Source organism: Saccopteryx bilineata, chromosome 9, assembly GCF_036850765.1.
Source record: "Saccopteryx bilineata isolate mSacBil1 chromosome 9, mSacBil1_pri_phased_curated, whole genome shotgun sequence".
NCBI classification, from domain to species: Eukaryota; Metazoa; Chordata; class Mammalia; order Chiroptera; family Emballonuridae; genus Saccopteryx; species Saccopteryx bilineata.
Window position 1 is genome coordinate 74,390,870 of NC_089498.1, and position 20,103 is coordinate 74,410,972.

The 20,103-nt window shown below is 37.2% G+C and overlaps 1 protein-coding gene across 2 annotated transcripts in view; it reads right to left on the minus strand.

The window, feature by feature from the left end:
• The window catches only part of ASCC1 (activating signal cointegrator 1 complex subunit 1), a 129,634-nt gene that overhangs the window by 27,440 nt on the left and 82,091 nt on the right, over window positions 1-20,103 (minus strand). For both annotated transcript variants that reach the window (XM_066242677.1, XM_066242678.1), the window contains exon 9: window positions 9,203-9,288. In XM_066242677.1, the coding sequence (XP_066098774.1) occupies window positions 9,203-9,288 (86 nt within the window). The remainder of the gene's footprint in view (window positions 1-9,202; window positions 9,289-20,103) is intronic.

Below are 20,103 nucleotides of genomic sequence, written 5' to 3' on the forward strand. Positions count from 1 at the left end.
TTGTTTCCTTAACTTCTCTTTCTGACTGTTCATTGTTGGCATATAAAAATGCCTCTGATTTCTGAGTATTGATTTTATATCCTGCCACTTTGCTGAATTCATTTATCAAGTCCAGTAGTTTTTTGACTGAGTCTTTAGGGTTTTCTATATACAATATCATATCATCTGTAAATAATGATAGTTTTACTTCTTATTTTCCAACTTGAATGCCTTTTATTTCTTCTTCTGGTCTGATTGCTGTGTCTAGGACTTCTATGACTATGTTAAATAAGAGTGGTGAAAGGGAGCACCCCTGCCTTGTTCCTGATCTTAAGGGTATTGCTTTTAATTTTTGCCCATTGAGTATGATGTTGGCTGTGGGTTTTTCATAGATGGCTTTTATAATGTTGAGGTATGTTCCCTGTATTCCCACTTTGCTGAGAGTTTTGATCATGAGTGGGTGCTGGATTTTATCAAATGCTTTTTCTGCATCTACTGAAATTATCATATGGTTTTTCTCCTTCTTTTTGTTTATGTGATGAATCACATTGATTGATTTATGAATATTGTACCAGCCTTGCCTCCCCAGAATAAATCCTACTTGATCATGGTGTATGATTTTTTCCATATATTGTTGGATCCAGTTTGCTAATATTTTGTTGAGGATTTTAGCATCTATATTCATCAGAGATATTGGCCTATAATTTTCTTTCTTTGTGTGGTCTTTGCCTGGTTTTGGAATTAGAATTATGCTCGCCTCATAAAAGGAGCTTGGAAGTCTTCTTTCCTCTTGAATTTTTTGAAATAGTTTGAGAATGATAGGAGTTAGTTCTTCTTTGAATATTTGGTAGAATTCAGGTGTGAAGCCATCAGGCCTCAGACTTTTCTTTGTTGGGAGTTTTTTGATAACTGTTTCAATCTCATTTGGTGTAATCGGTCTGTTTAGGTTTTCTGATTCTTCCAGATTGATTTTTGGAAGATTGTATGTTTCAAGGAATTTGTCCATTTCATCTAGGTTGTCTAGTTTTTTGGCATACAGTTCTTCATAGTATTTTCTTACAATATTTTGTATTTCTGTTGTGTCAGTTGTTATTTCTCCACTCTCATTTCTAATTTTATTTATTTGAGTCCTCTCTTTTTCTTGGTGATTCTAGTTAAAGGTTCATCAATCTTGTTTACCTTTTCAAAGAACCAGCTCCTAGTTTCATTGATCCTCTGGATTGTTTCTTTAGCCTCTATGTCATTTATTTCTGCTCTGATCTTTATTATTTCCTTCCATCTACTACATTTGGGCTTTACTTGCTGTTCTTTTTCTAGTTCTTTTAGATGCAGAGTTAAGTTGTTTATTTGAGCTTTTTCTAGCTTCTTAAAGTGTGCCTGTAGTGCTATGAACTTCCCTCTCAGTACTGCTTTTGCTGTGTCCCATAAATTTTGAGTTGTATGCTCATTGTCATTCGTTTCTAGGAATTTTTTTATTTCTTCTTTGATCTCATTCTTAATCCATTCATTCTTTAACAACCTGCTATTTAGTTTCCATGTGTTTGAGAATTTTTGAGCTTTTCTGTTTTGGTTCATTTCTAGTTTCATGCCATTGTGATCAGAGAAAGTGCTTGATATGATTTCAATCCTCTTAAATTTGTTGAGACCACTTTTGTGCCCTAACATGTGGTCTATCCTAGAGAATGTACCATGAGCACTTGAAAAGAATGTATATTCTGCTGCTTTAGGGTAAAAGGTTCTGAAGATATCTAGTAAATCGAGTTGATCTGGTGTGTCCAATAAGTCTGCTGTTTCTTTGTTAATTTTTTTCTTGAGGATCTATCTAGTGATGTTAGTGGGGTATTGAAATCCCCTACTATTATAGTATTGCTGTTGATCTCACGCTTTAAATCCATCAAAGTCTGCTTTATATATTTAGGTGCTCCTATATTAGGTGCATAGATATTTATAATAGTTATATCTTCCTGTTGGATTACTCCCTTTATCATTATGTAGTGGCCTTCTTTATCTCTTACTATATCCTTTGTTTTAAAGTCCAATTTGTCTGATATAAGTATTGCTACCCCAGCTTTTTTTTCATTTCCATTTGCATGAAATGTTTTTTCCATCCTTTTACCTTCAATCTATGTGTATCTTTTGTTCTAAGGTGTGTCTCTTGTAGACAGCATATGTACGAGTCCTGTTTTCTTATCCATGCAGCTACCCTATGTCTTTTGATTGGATCATTTAATCCATTTACATTTAAGGTTGTTATTGATATGTAGTTGTTTATTGCCATTTTATTCTTTAAAGCTGTATTCCTTTTTTGCTACATTCTTTTCCCACTTTGATCTGTTTACAACAGGCCCCTAAGTTTTCCTGCAGCATTGGTTTAGTTGTAATGAATTCCTTGAGTTGTTTTTTGTCTGGGAAGCTTTTTATTTCTCCTTCGATTTTAAACGATAGCCTTGCTGGATAAAGTAGTCTTGGTTGTAGGTTCTTGTTCTGCATTACTTTGAATATTCTTGCCATTCCCTTCTGGCCTCAAGTGTTTCTGTTGAGAAGTCGGATGTCATCCTTATGGGGGCTCCTTTGTAGGAGATAGCTTTTTTTTCTCTTGCAGCTTTTAATATTTTCTCTTTATCGCTTAGCTTTGGTATTTTAATTATGATGTGTCTTGGTGTAAGTTTCTTTGGGTTTCTCTTTAATGGAGTCCTCTGTGCTTCTTGAACTTGTGAGAGTTTCTCCTGCATTAATTTAGGGAAGTTTTCAGCTATGATATGATTGAACAAAGTCTCTATCCCTTGTTCTTTTTCTTCTTCTTCAGGAACCCCTATAATGCGGATGTTATTTCTCTTCATGTTGTCACAGAGCTAAGAGTTTCCTCAGACTTTTTGAGTCTCTTTTCTTTTTTCTTCTCTGCTTTCATGCCTTCATTCCAGTTGTCCTATATCCTGTTTTTAATTCTTTCCATTGTGGTCTTTATTTCTGATATTGTATTTGTCATCTCCGACTGATTCTTTTTTATACTTGCTATTTCTTTATTTAGGTGTTCATAATGACCATCCATTGTTGTTCTAAGATCCCTAAGCATCCTTACAATCATTATTTTGAACTCCGCATCTGGAAGTTTGATTATTTCATATCACTCAATTCATCTCCTGAAGGTGTCTCTTGTGGTTTCATTTGGATTGCACTTTTTTGTCTTCTCATTATGTCTGTGTTTGGGTGTTTTGCTTATAGAGCTGGTTGAGTCTAGGCTTGGTGTTGTCTGCCTCCAGTTTTCAGTTGTGTTATTTCTAGGTCTTCTTGGGTTGGTATCAGCTATTATTTGTAATCCACTTTTGGATTTGGGCAGCTTTGAAGTCTTGATTTGTTTGTTTTCTTAATAGGTGATAGTCTTGTTTACTGATCTCGGCAGGGGGCTTTTTTGAAACTGTATCCAGGAATGCTATGAGTGTAACCTGAGACTCTGAAGGCCTCTTCCACCAACTAATCTCTCTGGGGGCAGGGTGTTTTCTCAGCTTCAGTAGGGGGAGGCCTATCTCAGATCTCCATGGAGACCTGAGTTACTGCCCCTCCTCCCCACTTGTTTTCAGCTGTGTCTTGTTGCACTGATTGGAGCTGGAGAGATGTCTGGAGATCTCTGATCCAGAAGCAATTCAGTACTGTTTTGTGGGGAAGGATCAGTCCCTCCCTCAGCTATGGTCACCTCCAGCACGAATGAGTCAGCTTTTTTTAGGTTGTCTCCTGCATTCCTTAGCCCCTCACAGTCTGTCCCTCTCTCTTTCCTTTCTAATTGGGAGATAAGCTGGTCTTTTCAACACACCTCGCTCCCTGGTCGCCAGGTAAGTGGCTGTGAGCAGTATTTTCTGCCCTTTTCCCTGGAGTGAGGTCCCCTCTGGGCTCTCAGCCTCACCGCCCCCCTCCGTTCCTGTAAGCAGGGGAGATTCATGCACTCCCTACCAGGTTTGTTGTGGTTTCTTCTTTGCTCCTTGGTTTTTGAGAGCTGTTCTTGTAGTCCAGAGTTGGTTTTTCATGCTGATTTTTCCTCAATTGATTTGTATTCCAGTTTGGTGGTGAGAGCTGGGCGTCTGTGCGTCTGCCTACTCCGCTGCCATCTTCTCATCTCCATAACATCTTATTTTTATTTTCCAAATTAAATTCTTCAGAAAGTTGTATGTTTGCTCCTCTAACAAGTTGCATACTTCACATGGTTATCAAGAATACTATGATTGCTTTCAATGTTATAAAGACTATCACAAAATATTAGTATATCCAAATGAACTGAATTTAATGTGTCAATGATGTATAAGCATAAATAGCTTAGAGATTTTATTTGAATAAGATTAAATTTCCAAGTTATAGAAATATCAGGTAGTAAAAGTAATACCATAGCCATGGTGGTAATGAGAGAGAGTAGCTTTATTCTACATTCAATTTGGTATTATTTATCCTGATACAATAGCGCAATAGAACCTTCAGTGAGAAACTCTCAAGAAAAGGCTTTCTGAAAAAGTTGAGTTTTAAAAAAATTCCAAAGAACTATGTGACTAAGAAGTAATTTTCAGAAACAATCTATGACTACTGAGCTGGATAGTAAAAAACACAATGTTTCTTCCTTAGAAATAATATATTTTCTAAAGCGCTCACCTTTCTTTGCAGACAGTAATATCTTAAAAAATTACTACATAGTTCTCAATCTCACTCTTCCATAGAAAAAAATTAAAATACTCTTTTCAATATTCTTCTAATACTTCAAAACAAAGAATTCATTCAAATCAAGCCTCTTCATTGAGATTAAGAACTTAATTGTGCCTTTGTTGCCTTAGGATAAACAGACTAAAGAGTTGGCTAGAGAGTAATATAGGAGACATCCTACTTTTTTACCTTGGTTCATTGTTCACTGTATGATTATTTGTTTAACAGTATATATATACATATGTTTTATATAATTTTCTATATATGTATTTCACCAAAAAGAATAAATAGTATGTATTTTTAAACAACTTTCTTTACAGAAACTTCTCTAAATAAAGCAAAGTAAACAAAGATCTAATTTAAATTTATTTATTCTGTCTTTTTAAAGACTTTGATGGGCAGAGATGGAACAAAAGCAAAAATCAATACTTGCCTTACTCTTATTTACATCTTTCAAGAAAAGTCTCAATGTGGCTAGATAGACTTAAAACATATTTTTAAGTAAAGCATTAAAATAGTTTAATACTGAAAATTCCCTTTCTCTAAATTTAAAGATTACTATATATAAAATGGAAAAAGGCATAAATTCATTTTCTTTTTATTTGGCTTATATTTCCTAGGACTTTTAAGTGTCTAAAGAAATGACACTTTCATAGTATCCTTTGATTTTTGGACCTACAGTATTTTCTACTCCTTCCCAAATATCTCACTATGCCTTTATTTGTACCAAACCAGCTCCTCTGATGAGTCGAACATAGGCCCTAATGTCTCCTCTTCATTCTACAGTTACAGCTTTGCTTTTGAACAGTTCATACTGTACCCCTGTTTAGTCTGCTGAAAGCACACTCTTGGAATACTGATTCTATTACTTAAGGCCATTTCATAAGTCCCCCAACAGACTGCCATTAAGACAATTGCTCTCTCCAGGCACTGGCAGTTAATGACTATTCTACTTCTAGCTAGCAAGAGAGCAGTTATTTCCAGGCAGTGTGTCTTTAGGTTAGCCTACTTTTTTCATTGCCTATGGGAAACAAATAGTACTTTAGTATCAAAATGGACATACTCTGTGAGGAGACTATCCTATTAATTTGGCTTAGGTCTTTTTCATTCAAACATCTTTCTTTCAAAATTAACATCTTTCTTCTATTTAAAAAAAACTACCATAACTAAATACATTTGTTCCTTTTCTGGTCTGAAAAACACAGAAGAATGATTCTTTCATTTTCAGTCCTAACAAGGTCCTTCTTAGGGTAAGAAAAGTCTTACTTTAACTAGAAATAACCAGATACTAGTATATTGTACCTGCAACAACTCTCAAAAGAGCTGTATGAAAGAAAAAGTGGCTTCTACTTCCAAAAGTCATTAGAGCTCCCCCCACCCTTATTAAGTCACCCAGAACACATAATATTACATTGAGACAAAAGGACCAATTCTCTTCATGTAGGAGAATAGCAATTAGCTGTTACTCATTAAATTCTTATAGCAATGAGCAATGACTTGCTTTCTTGTTTTGTTTCTCTGAATAGTAGATGAAGTTGATTCTTGTCCAAGGCTATTTCCCATCATCAGTAGTCCAGACCCTTGACCTATGTAGCTATTAATATGCTGCACAGATATCCTTAATAATGAATGCAGTTAACCTTTCTGTTTAATCCAAGTCAGTACTTATCTTGTTAGTAAAATTGATTTTTCCCCTTTCTAAACATAATTCTACCTGGTACAAAAACTAATATATATATATAAAATCCACTGGTTTTCAGAATTTTTTCCCCTAAGAGTTTCAGGAGCCATGGGTTCTTTATTTGATATAAACCTATCCATTCATGGTAATTAAAAAAGGTGGGCTGCTATAACTACTTTACAAATACAGTTATTACCTCTTATATATTTAAGGCCATATGTCACCTTTATTCTCAAAGAAAAATTAATTCCTTTTGATTAAACACAGGTGGAAGATTATATTTTCTGGAGTAAAATACTGGAAGCTATACCAAAGAATGCTTTGTTATAACTATTTATATTCAAAGGTACTCATAATTTGCCCCTAACATTTTGTATTGTAATTGCCTATTAATCATCATACCCCTTTAAAGACAGGAAGGTCCTGGAAGGTAGGGATTATATCATAATGAGTGTTTACTCTGCAAAGCACACAAGGCAGCTATACAAACATTATTTGTCTGGAAGATGGTACATAACAAGTTGATGTTACCATTAAAATCAGCTCAAAAGTCCAAATCTTAATTAGCCATAGTTTCAGACTAACTGGCACACCTGCTCAACATTTATGAAACAAGTTTAAATCAGAAATTATCACAGTTCAAATAGATATGCCCAATTTCAAATATCTAATGATCTCTACCTAAACAGAGAATATGAGTATCTTCATGGGAGGCAACAGAAACAATTTTAATTTCTGAGTTTTGAATTTTTGTTCTGATTCAAACGCTGATACTAACTAGTAATAACCTTTGGCAAATCACTTTAACCAAGATGGATCTTGTATAGAGATGAAAGTGTGGAAATGAATTAAATAAATGATCTCCAAGTACCCGAGCGGGGTCCAGCTCTAAAACTAGGATCAGGTATGAACCAAAAAGGGTACTAATGCTATAGGTATAGATACAGCCAGCCCTTGCCAACACTAGAGGGAGCTACACTCGTGTTATCAATGGGGTGGTTAGGGAGATTTCAAGGCAAAGCATCTTTAAATGGAAAACTGACTTAACAAAATGAGAGAAATTAAATCTCAAGTGAGCAATCCGTAATGTTCATACAGCCACCCCACCACACACAGGCTTTCTGCTGGCACCGCCCTCTTACACATACCAAAGTACCTCACATCAGTACATCTTCTAGGCTTTAATTCTAATTCCAAAAGAACCAAGTTGATTTGAGTCATTCCTACCTTCTCCCATTCAGTCTATTTTCTTTCTTTATCAAATTAACAACAACCAAAAAGCAAAGTAATTAATTATATTATTGGAAAAGCCCCAAGGAAATGAGATAGAGGAAGAAAAAGAGTCATAATATACCAAAGCTGTGGCCTGGGGAAATCAATAGTTAACTGCAAACGAATTCATTAGCAGCCTGTAACTCAAATGCAAAGCTACTATAGCTACTTTGAAAACAAGAAAAATCATTTAAAAAAAGAAAAGATATAAGGGCAAGAAGAATCAACATAGCTCTGCAATGTGGGTGCTGGGATGTCTGCCTAAGGGAATGCTGTCATTGCCCTGATGGGTTCTGCAGCTGCTAAAGAGTAATGTCACTAAGTAGAAGCACAGGGTCACATTATGCATTTGGCAAGAAAACTGTCAAGGGAAAAGATAAGGGAATGGAGGGTGGGGTAAGGAAGGAAAAAGGAAAGCATTTCCAAAGCTTATTTTGAAGTTATTATTTGCATTCTCTCTCTATCCCAGCTCCAAAAAACACCCATGTCCTCGTAAACATATGACCTATTATAGATCAAGAGAAATGCAGAATCAAAAAACTCCCCATTGGCCCTGGCCGGTTGGCTCAGTGGTAGAGCGTCGGCCTGGTGTGCAGGAGTCCTGGGTTCGATTCCCAGCCAGGGCACACAGGAGAAGCGCTCATCTGCTTCTCCACCCCTCCCCTCTCCTTCCTCTCTGTCTCTCTCTTCCCCTCCCACAGCCAAGGCTCCATTGGAGCAAGGTTGGCCCGGGCACTGAGGATGGCTCCATGGCCTCTGCCTCAGGTGTTAGAATGGCCCTGGTTATGGCAGAGCAATGCCCCAGATGGGCAGAGCATCGCCCCCTGGTGGGTGTGCCGGGTGGATCCCGGTCAGGCGCATGCAGGAGTCTGTCTGACTGCCTCCCCATTTCCAACTTCAGAAAAATACAAAAAAAAAAAAAATCCAAGAAAAAAAACACCTCCCCATTGATATCAACTTATGTTTTTCTATGCCCGGAAACACAATGGTATGTTAACCTGATAGGGCATAAAGTGTGGATATTACAGAATGTGGTCTGTGGGAGAAAGATAAATGCAATCCTGAAGGGCCCCTTTTATTTAAACCTCATAGATTAATTTAACACAGAAAAAGCAAAGCCTCAACAGTCAGAACTGGACTGGCTGCTTTTTAGGACATGAGCTGTTCCTGAGTAAAAATAGATTATGAAGCAACTTTGGAGAGTCACTTTGTAGGAGAAGAGAAAACCTACTAGAACAAGACAAACAATACTTTTTTCACTTAAAAAAATGCAAACTCAGACCTCCAGAAATGAAACACAGAGTAAAACTCACCAGGTTAAAATCAACTTATTCCTATGGATCCAAGTAGTTGGATTCTTAAACCATAAATTTCAAATACTCGAGAGATACCACAGTCTTAATAGTCAGAAAGATTTTTTTTTTCTTTTAGGATGCTAAAAAAATTTTTTTTAACAGCCCTTTCAGTCAATGAGCCTCATGGGAAGCATGAGAAAAATATACTTTACTGTTAAAAGGAGAATGGCTTATTTTCCTGACTTATTTAGGGCACATGCCAATGGATTTCCAATTCACCTTGTTTCATACTGACCTTTAAAATGTTTCTGCCATCAAATGATTCTCTTTCCTTGAAGATGTATTTGCCATCTGCCGTGTAGAGATTGTACCTGCCTTCAGCTGTAAATATTGCAAAGATAAGGTCAGAAGAGAAGCCTGGACTGCTTATCTGTTGTTTTTTTCTTGGATTTCTATAGGTACAACTAGTGACATAATATGGAGGGAAAACATCAGGGTATGAGTCAAGAGGCCCAGGGTCTAGTCTCAGCTCTGTCATCAACTCATTCAATATACACTAATTTGGTCAACATTGTCCAAGTACTTACTGTATGTTAATGATGTAACTAGCTACATTTTTAGTCAAATTACCGCATTTTTTGCTCCATAAGAGGCACCTGACCATAAGACATACCCAGGCTTTTAAGGAGAAAAATAAGAGAAAAAAAATTCTGAACCAAATGGTGTGTTAAAATATTAAATAAAATACCGTATTTTTCGCTCCATAAATCGCACAGGCATTCTCCCCTCCACTTTTGGGGGAAAATAGTGCATCTTATGGAGCAAAAATATGGTATGTCTCCTCTATGGAACTCAGTTCCTCATTTACAAAGTTACAGGTTAAGACTAGGTGATCCATGCAGTCTAAAATACCCAAAATTTTATAAAAGCTGCATTTTTTTAAAAGTAAGAGACAGATAGATAGGGAAAGACAGGAAGGGAGAGAGATGAGAAGAATCAACTTATAGTTGATTGCTCACTGAAATCGCTCATTGTTCATTGATTGCTTCCTCATATGTGCTCTGACCAGGGGACTCCAGCCAAGCCAGTGACCTCTTGCTCAAGCAAGAGACCTTGGGCTCATATGTATGATCCCATGTTTAAGCCTGTGGAGACTCCCCACAGCTGGTGAGCCTGCGCTCAAGCCAGCAACCTCAGGGTTTCAAACCTGGGTCCTCAGCATCACAGTCTGATGTGCTATCCACTGCACCACTGACTGATCAGGTGACTTTTAAATATATAAATATACCCAAAAGTTTTAGCCCTGGCTGAGTGGCTCAGTGCAGAGAGCATCATCCTGGCGCACCAAGGTCTCCAGTTGGATCCCTAGTCAGGGCACATATAAGAAGCACCCAATGAGTGCACAAATACATGAAACAACTAAGAGGAGGCACAAATTGATGAAACTTTCTCTCTCCCGCCCCCCTTCCTCTCTCTCTCAAATCAGTGGGGAAAAAACTTTTTTAAATACACAAAAATTCACACATTAGTCAAAAATGTGAATTGATTTAAGGACTCCCCTTAAATAACCCCTTTAGTTGTGGGTTGATTTAAGGATTCCCCTTAAATGACCCCTTTAGTTGTAGTCAAAGGTATCCTAACAGACATTCTACACAGAAATGCAGCAATTCTATGACCTTAGCCCTCATCAAAGCTGCACTCTAACTCCTTGAGTTAATTTAGCTTGCTTCAAGAGATGTCCTTCAAGTATAGCAAGAAAAGAGTATCAAAGGAAAGGGATAAAGGAAAGAAAACATAAAACACGTTATTTTATGTCCCTTTCAAGTAAAATTTCAACACAGAGAAAAATCCAGGATATAGAAAATGCAAAGCATCCTCAAGAATCATTTAACTGTCAGGATATTTTCCAAAATATCAACCCTTTCCTGTCCACCAATACTCTCAAAAATATTTGTATTTCTACTTTTGAGTATGGTCCTTTACTGTGTATATATATGTATGTATGTATGTGTGTGTGTGTGTGTGTGTGTGTGTGTGTGTGTATATATATATATATATATATATATATATATATATATATATATTAAGATTATCATGTCAGAATTGATAAAATAGCCCTGGCCAGTTGGCTCAGCGGTCAAGTGTCGGCCTAGCATGTGAATGTCCCAGGTTCAATACCTGGTCAGGGAACAAAGGAGAAGCAACCATCTGTTTCTGTACCCCTACCCCTTACCCTTTTCTCTCTCTAGCTCTCTCATCTCTTCCCACAGCCATGGCTCGGTTGGAGCAAGTTGGCTCTGAGTGCTGAGGATGGCTCCATAGCTTCACCTTAGGCACTAAAATAGTTTGGTTGCCAAGCAACAGAGCAATGGCTCCAGATGGGCAGAGCATCGCCCCATTAGGGGCTTGCTGGGTGGATCCCAGTCAGTAGGGGTGCATGTGGGAGTCTGTCTCTACCTCCCTGCTTCTCATTTAAGAAAAAAAAAAAGAATTGATAAAATATATAGAGAGTTCTAACTCCATGAACATAATAGATTTTAGCTAGCCCCTGAAACTATACATGGGTAACTATGGAACCATTTCTCTAATGAAAAGTACCCTTAATCAAAGATCCCAACTCCACTGACATTTTGCAACTTAAAAATAAGGTCCCCTGTTAAGAGGAGATGCGGAATTTTAAAGTAAATCATACTAAATAAATATCAATAAAATAGTAATCATATCTGAAGAATGAAATGTTTAATAACAGTTTCAAAATCTGTAAGTGGCATTATTAGCCTTTAGAGAAGTGATCATCAAAACCACAATCAGGTAACACTGCACATCCACAGAATGGCAATAATAAAAAAGATAATAACCAGTGTTAGCAAGGATGTAGAAAAAGTAAAACCCTCATAACACTGCCAGTGGGAATGTAAAACGGTACAGCCACTTTGAAAAATAGTCTGGCAAGTCTTCAAAAAGTTAAACATAGTTATCCTATGACCCCAAAATTTCACTCTTAAGTACAGACCAAAAGAAATAAAAACATATGCCCACACAAAGCTTTGTATATAAATGTTCACAGCACCATTATTCATAACAGCCAAGAATGGGAAACAACATAAATGTTCATCAGCTGATGAAGGAATGGATACATAAAATATGGTAACCCCATACAATGGAATATTATTCAGAAATAAAAAAAAGAAGGAAGTACTGATACATATTATAACATAAATGAACCTTTCAAACATTATGCTAAGTGAAAGAAGCCAGTCATAGATCACATATTACATGACTGGATTTATAAGAAATATCTTAAAAAAGCAAATTTACAGAATGAAAAGTAGACTGGTGATGCCTAGGACTGGAAAGTTAGGGGAAAATGGAAGTTACTGCAAAAAAGTATGGGTTTTATTTTGGGGAAGATGAAAATGTTCTAAAACTGATGTGGAAATGGCTACATAACCCTGAATTTATTAAAAATCACTGAATTGGTCAGAGTAATGGCGGAGTAGGAAGCGATACCAATAAATCTCCCCCAAACCTCAACAAGATCTTCAACCAGAAACAGAAAACCTATCCTTGGAGCCTCCAGATGTTTCGCAATACACCCAAAGGTATGATCGAGCAAAAAATTGGCTAAATATATAACCAAACCCCGAAGGAAATAGGGAGTAAGAAATGCTCCACCTTCCTCACTAACCTAAACAGGGCGATTTTCACTGGAAACTGAGAATATAGAAACTAAGGCGGGCAAAGGGGGTGAATAGATCCAGGCCGTGGCACAAACGGCCGAACCAGGCTGTGGCACGGAGATCCAAGCCAAGGAAAAACTGTTCCTGTGACAACCTGGGCAATACAGCTAACACTCGCGCCAAACCCAGACAAAGAAAGACAAGCGGGGCAGCCATTTTACCTGATCCCCTGGTAGGCGCATAGTGGGCGAGAGATTCCTTCCAAAGCCCCCAGAGGGTGCACCCGTGTTACTCCACAGAGAGGCAGAGTCAGAGGCCTTTGTGTTGGCCAAAAGCCTCCGGGCTGCCCCAGCACCCGGGGAGAGCCGCACACGGGGAGGAAGCGAGAGCTAATTCCAACACTGGAACTTTTCAGTGCGGGCGGGAGGTTTCACTCAGAGGGCGAGACTCCGGCCTCACATCCTGGTCTGCGCGCATGGAGAGTGGGAAGGAGACTCCTCCCAGCACCTCCGGAGTGGGAGCCCGTGTTGTCCCACGGAGGGGCAGAGTCAGGGGCCTTTGTGTGGGCCGAGGGTGGAGTCACGGGCTGCCCCAGCGCCTTCAAAGAGCGGCACACAGGGACGAGCGAGAGCCAATTCCAACATTGGAACTTTTCAGTGCGGGCAGGGGGATTCACTCAGAGGGCAAGACTTCTGGTCTAACATCCTGGTCTGCGCGCGCAGACCCGCCCGTGTTACCGGACAGAGTGACAGAGCCAGAGGTCTTTGAGTAGGCGAAAGCCCCGGCTGATTATGCTAGCAGCTCTGACTGACTGAGCCTTACCCAGAGCCCTGTGCTGAGTGGAAATAAGAGTGGGGAGTTGCCTGCTCTTTGAGCCTCTTACTATCCAGGCAGAGGCAGCAGCAACCCCATAGCTGGATTCTCAGGCTGCTGGTTGAGGAAGGAAAGACTAGGAGAGAGGCTCCTGGAACACGGACTCTCTCACTGTCGGAGCCTATAAACACTAATGAGCCTCGACTGCCAACGAGACTGAAGCACAATACATGACATCGCCATAGAGACTTAACTGCAAACCTCTACCTGAGCGTGCCAAAGGGGCAGAACCCGGGGTACAGAGTCGCCGACCAGGAAGAGGGAGAGAAAAGAAAAAGCAAGAAGATAACCTCTCAAAATCAGAATAATCCGCAGACTTTATAACCTATCCCATTTTATTATATTTGTTTGTTTGTTTCTCTTATCTTCATCCTTTTTTTTTCTTTTTTCTTTTTTTTTTCCTCCTCCAATTTGGTCGTTTAACTCCCTACCGGTCTTACTCTCTCCTCTCCTTGAACTACACTACCCATAAGTGTTACATCTCCCATTATCTTTTCTTTCCTCTTCCTTTCTCTCTATGAGGGTTGCACTCCAAAACCCTTAACTCTTTCTCTCTCTCTCTCTCTCCTCTTTTTTCTTTTTTCTTCTTTTAGTGGTTCCCTCTTTTTTTCTCTCTCTCTCTCTTCTTTTCTCCCTCTATATTAGTTTCTTCCTTTTTCCTTTACATCTCCTCTCATTCAAACCTCAATAACAAACAAATTATTTTATCTGGGACTCAAACTTATGTTTGTGGCATTTTGGGGGGTTTTTACTTCACCTTTTTAACTCACTAGCAGTGCTCCCATCCCTGGCTCTCCATTTTATCAAGCTCTTGTTCCACTAAATACAATAGTAATTTTTTAATTTGTCCCCCCATTTTCCTGTTTCCCTCTTACTCCTCTCATCATAACTCTTAGTCAACCAACACCTAAACGCAAATCATTTTATTCTTGATCCAAATTTTTTCATTATTTGTTTTTTGTGGGTCCATACCCCCACCCCTTTATTTATTTATTTATTTATTTTCTTGCCCCTTTATTACTTTTCCCCAATTCAGGCCCTCCATTACAGGCATTGTTTGTTCTATTAAATACAATATAATTCACAGTTCACCACAAGATTTTCTCAAGAAAGAGGGGAGAGGAGAGGAGAGAAAAAAAGGAGGGGGGAATAATTTCCTTTTTTTTAATTTTTATTTTATTTTATTTTTCTTTATTTCATTATTAATTTTTTTTAAAAAAACTTTTTTCAATTTTTTATTTTTTTAACTTTTTATTTTTTATTAAATCTCATTAATACTATCAACAAAACCACCCTCAGGTGCCATTATGGAAGAGAAAATCGAATATCATGGATACAAAAGAAAGAGGTAACAGATAGAAGAGGAAAAATCTATGGAGAAAAAACTTAACATATTGGAAACCTTGGAGTTAAATGACAGAGAATTCAAGATAGAAATCCTAAAAATACTCAGAGATATACAAGAAAACACAGAAAGGCAATTTAGGGAGCTCAGAAAACAACTCAATGAACACAAAGAATATATGTCCAAGGAAATTGAAACTATAAAAACAAATCAAACAGAGATGAAAAACTCAATTCACGAGCTGAAAAACAAGGTAGCAAGCTTGGCTAATAGAACAGGCCAGATAGAAGAGAGGATTAGTGAAATAGAAGACAAGCAACTTGAGGCACAACAGAGAGAGGAAGAAAGAGACTCAAAAATTAAAAAAAATGAGATAGCCCTACAAGAATTATCTGACTCCATCAGAAAGAATAACATAAGAATAATAGGTATATCAGAGGGAGAAGAGAGAGAAAATGGAATGGAGAACATACTCAAACAAATAATAGATGAGAACTTCCCAAGCCTGTGGAAAGAACTAAAGCCTCAAGTTCAAGAAGCAAACAGAACTCCGAGTTTTCTTAACCCCAACAAACCTACTGCAAGGCATATTATAATGAAATTGGCACAAACCAATGGCAAAGAAAAAATTCTCAAGGCAGCCAGGGAAAAGAAGAATACAACATATAAAGGAAGGCCCATTAGATTATCATCAGATTTCTCAGCAGAAACTCTACAAGCTAGAAGAGAGTGGACCCCAATATTTAAAGTCCTGAAAGAGAGGAACTTTCAGCCACGAATACTATACCCATCAAAGCTATCCTTCAAATATGAAGGAGAAATAAAAACATTCACAGATACAGAAAAGATGAGGGAATTTATCATCAGAAAACCCCCACTCCAAGAATTACTAAAGGGGGTTCTCCAATCAGATACAAAGAACAAAAAAAAATAAAGCCACAAGTAAAAGCTCCAAGAAGAGCCTGACCTGTGGTGGCACAGTGGATAAAGCGTCGACCTGGAAATGCTGAGGTTGCCGGTTCGAAACCCTGGGCTTGCCTGGTCAAGGCACATATGGGAGTTGATGCTTCCAGCTCCTCCCCCCTTCTCTCTCTCTCTCTCCTCTCTCTCTCTCCTCTCTAAAATGAATAAATAAAATAAAATTTAAAAAAAATTAAAAAAAAAAAAAAAAGCTCCAAGAAGAACATAATAAAACCAAATTTAAACTGTGACAACAACAAAAAGAAAGAGGGGAGAGGATGGAGATTAACAGTAGCAAAGGACGATGGAGTGCAAAAGTACTCACAAAATAGTGTGCTACAATGAACAGGGTAGGAACCCTTTTCATTACCTAAAGGTAACCACCATTGAAAAAACCACCACAGAAGCACATGAGATAAAAAAAGATAGCAACAGTGGAAAGATGTATGAAATACAACCAAATAAAAACAAAAGATAAAAAAACGAAAGAGAAGGATCAAACAAGACACAAAACTAACAGAAAGCAATCTATAAAATGGCAATAGGGAACTCACAAGTGTCAATAATTACACTAAATGTAAACGGATTAAACTCACCAATAAAAAGACATAGAGTAGCAGAATGGATTAAAAAAGAAAATCCAACTATATGCTGCCTACAGGAAACTCATCTAAGTAACAAGGATAAAAACAAACTCAAAGTGAAAGGCTGGAAAACAATACTCCAAGCAAATAACATCCAAAAAAAAGCAGGTGTAGCAATACTCATATCTGATAATGCTGACTACAAAACAACAAAAGTACTCAGAGACAAAAACGGCCATTTCATAATGGCTAAGGGGACACTGAATCAAGAAGACATAACAATTCTTAATATATATGCACCAAACCAAGGAGCACCAAAATATATAAGACAGCTACTTATTGACCTTAAAACAAAAACTGACAAAAATACAATCATACTTGGAGACCTCAATACACCGCTGACGGCTCTAGATCGGTCATCCAAACAGAGAATCAATAAAGATATAGTGGCCTTAAACAAAACACTAGAGCACCTGGATATGATAGACATCTACAGGACATTTCATCCCAAAGTGACTGAGTATACATTTTTCTCTAGTGTACATGGATCATTCTCAAGAATTGACCATATGTTGGGCCACAAAAACAACATCAGCAAATTCAGAAAAATCGAAGTTGTACCAAGCATATTTTCTGATCATAAAACCTTGAAACTAGAATTCAACTGCAAAAAGAAGGAAAAAAATCCCACAAAAATGTGGAAACTAAACAACATACTTTTAAAAAATGAATGGGTCAAAGAAGAAATAAGTGCAGAGATCAAAAGATATATACAGACTAATGAAAATGACAATACGACATATCAGAATCTATGGGATGCAGCAAAAGCAGTGATAAGAGGGAAGTTCATATCACTTCAGGCATATATGAACAAACAAGAGACAGCCCAAGTGAACCACTTAACTTCACACCTTAAGGAACTAGAAAAAGAAGAACAAAAACAACCCAAAACCAGCCGAAGAAAGGAGATAATAAAAATCAGAGCAGAAATAAATGAAATAGAGAACAGTAAAACTATAGAAAAAATTAATAGAACAAAGAGCTGGTTCTTTGAAAAGATCAATAAAATTGACAAACCCTTGGCAAGACTCACCAAGGAAAAAAGAGAAAGAATTCATATAAACAAAATCCAAAATGAAAGAGGAGAAATCACCACGGACACCATAGATATACAAAGAATTATTGTAGAATACTATGAAAAACTTTATGCCACTAAATTCAACAATCTAGAAGAAATGGATAAATTCCTAGAACAATACAACCTTCCTAGACTGAGTCAAGAAGAAGCAGAAAGCCTAAACAGACTTATTAGTAGAGAAGAAATAGAAAAAAACATTAAAAACCTCCCCAAAAATAAAAGTCCAGGACCTGACGGCTATACCAGCGAATTTTATCAAACATTCAAAGAAGACTTGGTTCCTATTCTACTCAAAGTCTTCCAAAAAATTGAAGAAGAAGCAATACTTCCAAACACATTTTATGAGGCCAACATAACCCTCATACCAAAACCAGGCAAGGACAGCACAAAAAAAGAAAACTATAGACCAATATCTCTAATGAATACAGATGCTAAAATACTAAACAAAATACTAGCAAATCGAATACAATAACATATTAAAAAAATAATACATCACGATCAAGTGGGATTCATCCCAGAATCTCAAGGATGGTTCAACATACATAAAACGGTTAACATAATACACCATATCAACAAAACAAAGAACAAAAACCACATGATCTTATCAATAGACGCAGAAAAGGCTTTCGATAAAATACAACACAATTTTATGTTTAAGACTCTCAACAAAATGGGTATAGAAGGAAAATATCTCAACATGATAAAGGCCATATATGATAAACCATCAGCTAACATCATATTAAATGGCACAAAACTGAAGGCTTTCCCCCTTAAATCAGGAACAAGACAGGGTTGTCCACTCTCTCCACTCTTATTTAATGTGGTACTAGAGGTTCTAGCCAGAGCAATCAGACAAGACAAAGAAATAAAAGGCATCCATATCGGAAAAGAAGAAGTAAAGGTATCACTTTTTGCAGATGATATGATCCTATACATCGAAAACCCCAAAGAATCCACAAAAAGACTACTAGAAACAATAAGCCAATACAGTAAGGTCGCAGGATACAAAATTAACATACAGAAGTCAATAGCCTTTCTATATGCCAACAATGAAACAATTGAGAATGAACTCAAAAGAATAATCCCTTTCACAATTGCAACAAAAAAAATAAAATACTTAGGAATAAACATAACAAAGAATGTAAAGGACTTATATAATGAAAACTATAAACCATTGTTAAGAGAAATTAAGAAAGATATAATGAGATGGAAGAATATTCCTTGTTCTTGGTTAGGATGAATAAATATAATCAAGATGGCTATATTACCCAAAGCAATATACAAATTTAATGCAATTCCCATCAAAATTCCAATGACATTTTTTAAAGAAATAGAGCAAAAAATCATCAGATTTATATGGAACTATAAAAAACCCCGAATAGCCAAAGCAATCCTAAAGAAAAAGAATGAAGCTGGGGGCATTACAATACCTGACTTCAAACTCTATTATAGGGCCACGACAATCAAAACAGCATGGTATTGGCAGAAAAATAGACACTCAGACCAATGGAACAGAATAGAAAGTCCAGAAATAAAACCACATATATATAGTCAAATAATTTTTGATAAAGGGGCCAAGAACATACAATGGAGAAAAGAAAGCCTCTTCAATAAATGGTGCTGGGAAAACTGGAAAGCCACATGCAAAAGAATGAAACTGGACTACAGTTTGTCCCCCTGTACTAAAATTAACTCAAAATGGATCAAAGATCTAAACATAAGACCTGAAACAATAAAGTACATAGAAGAAGACATAGGTACTAAACTCATGGACCTGGGTTTTAAAGAGCATTTTATGAATTTGACTCCAATGGCAAGAGAAGTGAAGGCAAAAATTAATGAATGGGACTACATCAGACTAAGAAGTTTTTGCTCAGCAAGAGAAACTGATAACAAAATAAACAGAAAGCCAACTAAATGGGAAATGATATTTTCAAACAACAGCTCAGATAAGGGCCTAATATCCAAAATATACAAAGAACTCATAAAACTCAACAACAAACAAACAAACAATCCAATAAAAAAATGGGAAGAGGACATGAACAGACACTTCTCCCAGGAGGAAGTACAAATGGCCAACAGATATATGAAAAGATGCTCATCTTCTTTAGTTATTAGAGAAATGCAAATCAAAACTGCAATGAGATACCACCTCACACCTGTTAGATTAGCTTTATTAACAAGACAGGTAATAGCAAATGTTGGAGAGGCTGTGGAGAAAAAGGAACCCTCATACACTGTTGGTGGGAATGTAAAGTAGTACAACCATTATGGAAGAAAGTATGGTGGTTCCTCAAAAAACTGAAAATAGAACTACCTTATGACCCAGCAATCCCTCTACTGGGTATATACCCCCAAAACTCAGAAACACTGATACGTAAAGACACATGCAGCCCCATGTTCATTGCAGCATTGTTCACAGTGGCCAGGACATGGAAACAACCAAAAAGCCCGTCAATAGACGACTGGATAAAGAAGATGTGGCACATATACACTATGGAATACTACTCAGCCATAAGAAATGATGACATCGGATCATTTACAGCAAAATGGTGGGATCTTGATAACATGATACGAAGTGAAATAAGTAAATCAGAAAAAACCAGGAACTGCATT